The 2,171-nt window shown below is 51.7% G+C and overlaps 1 protein-coding gene across 1 annotated transcript; it reads right to left on the bottom strand.

The window, feature by feature from the left end:
- Positions 1 to 821: 821 nt before the first annotated feature.
- On the bottom strand, positions 822 to 1,889 carry LOC133076119 (G-protein coupled receptor 183-like). Its single transcript, XM_061170555.1, has 2 exons — positions 1,410 to 1,889; positions 822 to 1,055 (listed from the first exon to the last, which is right to left on the bottom strand). Exons 1-2 carry the CDS (start codon positions 1,887 to 1,889, stop codon positions 822 to 824), a joined length of 714 nt encoding a protein of 237 aa, XP_061026538.1.
- Between the last annotated feature and the right edge of the window lie 282 nt (positions 1,890 to 2,171).

Below are 2,171 nucleotides of genomic sequence, written 5' to 3'. Positions count from 1 at the left end.
TGGCAGGGAAATGCATGCTTTATTTTACAGAACTCAAAATCGCCCAAGTGGAAAAGCTCTGTGCCTTGTTTTAAACTCAAGAAAGCGCCGGAAAGGTTTGTTTTGACAGAATGGAAATGACACTCCCATGGATAAGCACTTTCTGGCACACACAAAGCAAATGAAAAGCTCGTGCCCACTTTCCTGACTTTCTGCCCCAGCAGTGTCTCCAGTCACACACGTCACACAGGAATGTGTACCCCCTGCACCAGGTTCAGACTTTCCTACAAAAGTGCACCCCACCCAGTCTCTCACCCCACTCCCCGACCCCGGAGGCGGCTGGGCCAATAACTTGGAGTGCGTGTGTCCTCCCCATGTTTTCTGACTTTCTCAGGAAAACCTTGGCATTTTTGTAAACGTTAGCGCCAAGCTTTTAGAAATTTTGTTTTTTTGGGGGGGAGTATTTTTGCTCTTTACAGCAACTTGCCACCCCAATTTGGAAACCTTGTCTAAATTGTGGACCTATTATTCAGCCAATGATTCTTTCGGTCATGACTGCATTTGCTGTGAAAATAGTCTTTTCCGGGAAGAAACTGCACACCCTTCAGAGGCCAAGGACGCAGTGGCGTTTATTAGGATACATCAGAGGTAGGTTCACCGTAAAGCTAATGAGTGCAAGCTTCAGGGCTCCTCACTTACCAACCAAGACCTTGTACCTAATTTTGCATCTATTGTTTTGTACTCTTTTTCTTAAAGAACCCACCCCCCCAAAATTGTATAAGCTTTGGGCCCCCAACCCTGGACCGCCTACCCCCAGATGCAGTCTTAAAGCCCATGACCTCTTAGACCTCATTCTCCTGTAAGGGCGAGGGGCCTCCAGTCTGGTTGATATTCTGTGCTTCGGAGGAACTTTTTCCCGGAGGGGAGGAGGAGGAGGAGGCTGAGGCTTTGCGCTTCCAAATGCTGCGGAGCCATTTCCTGTAACGCGTCGATGCGAAGAAGTAAATGACGGGGTCGATGCTGCAGTTCAAGTTCATGAGGCACACCGTGAGCTGAAGGCACAGTTTGAAAGCCCTCTGCTCGGGGCAGGTTGGCGGGTGGAGCACCTTTCTCACCATGAACTGGATGACGTTGAAGTGGTAGGGGATGAAGCACACAAGCACGGCCACCAGCACCACCAGGGTGAGCAGGCAGGCCTTGCGGTGGTGCCCCTTCCTGCTTGTCAGAGGGTTGTCCCGGGCCGTCCTGCACAGCTTCACGGTGATCTTCACGTAGCAGAAGAGAATGATGCCCAGCGGCCCGCAGAAGCTCAAAGCGGAGGTCACTAGGACCACGACGGGCAGCGTGAGCACCGGCTGGACGCTGTCGAACTCCATGCAGGTCAGCCTGCCGGCCACGAGCTTGGTCATGGGGAGCAAGAGCAGGGGCGCCGTCTGCAGAGACGCCAGGACCCACACAGCCACGCAGATGAGCCTGGCCCGCCCGGGGTTGCGGAGCCGGGGACACTGGTGGGCGCGGACCACAGCCGCGTAACGGTCCACGCTCACGCACGCCATCAGGTAGATCCCTGAGTAGGTGTTCACGTAGAATATGAAGGCCGTCAGCCTGCAGAACCCTTCACCGAAAGGCCAGCTGAAGTCCAGCACGTAGTAGGCGATCTTTCCGGGCAGTGCCAGGGTGAACAGGAGGTCAGACACTGCCAGGTGGACCAGGTAGACATTTGTTGAGTTGATCTTCTTGCCCTTTTGATAAGCAAGGCGAAGGGCAAGGATGTTTCCCAGGGTGCCGAAGACCAAGAGGGCTGTGTAGAACAAAGAGAGCATCACGCTGGCCACCCGGGGTGGGTGGTGAGGAAGGCAGGAGTTGGCGTGGTGGACGAGGCTGTTTGGCTCAGCCGTGCAGGAAGCCATGTCATAGAGGTCCTTGGGGAGACAGCAAATTAAAATGTAATATTGTATCTGTGGGGTTACGCCTCTATTGCGTAATACTTAATAATTTGCTGAAGCCACATGCCTGTGAAAAGCATATATCTTTTTTTTTAATTTAATTGGATTATAGCTGATTTACAATGTTGTGTTAGTTTCAGGTGTGCAGCAAAATGATTCAGTTATACATATATTCATTCTTTTTTAGATTCTTTTCTCATATAGGTTATCACAGATTGAGTTCCCTGTGCTTTACAGTAGGTCCTG

The sequence above is a fragment of the Eubalaena glacialis genome, chromosome 16 (assembly GCF_028564815.1).
Source record: "Eubalaena glacialis isolate mEubGla1 chromosome 16, mEubGla1.1.hap2.+ XY, whole genome shotgun sequence".
Lineage (NCBI taxonomy): Eukaryota > Metazoa > Chordata > Mammalia > Artiodactyla > Balaenidae > Eubalaena > Eubalaena glacialis.
Note: the sequence above shows the minus strand (reverse complement) of the source record. Positions and strands in the feature narration are given on the sequence as shown.

Coding starts and splice junctions, on each gene's coding strand:
- LOC133076119 (XM_061170555.1), bottom strand. CDS start 1,889: ATGGCTTCCTGCACGGCTGAGCCAAACAGCCTCGTCCACCACGCCAAC. Junction 1,056..1,409: donor TCCTGGCGTCTCTGCAGACG/GCGCCCCTGCTC, acceptor TGCCCCGAGCAG/AGGGCTTTCAAACTGTGCCT.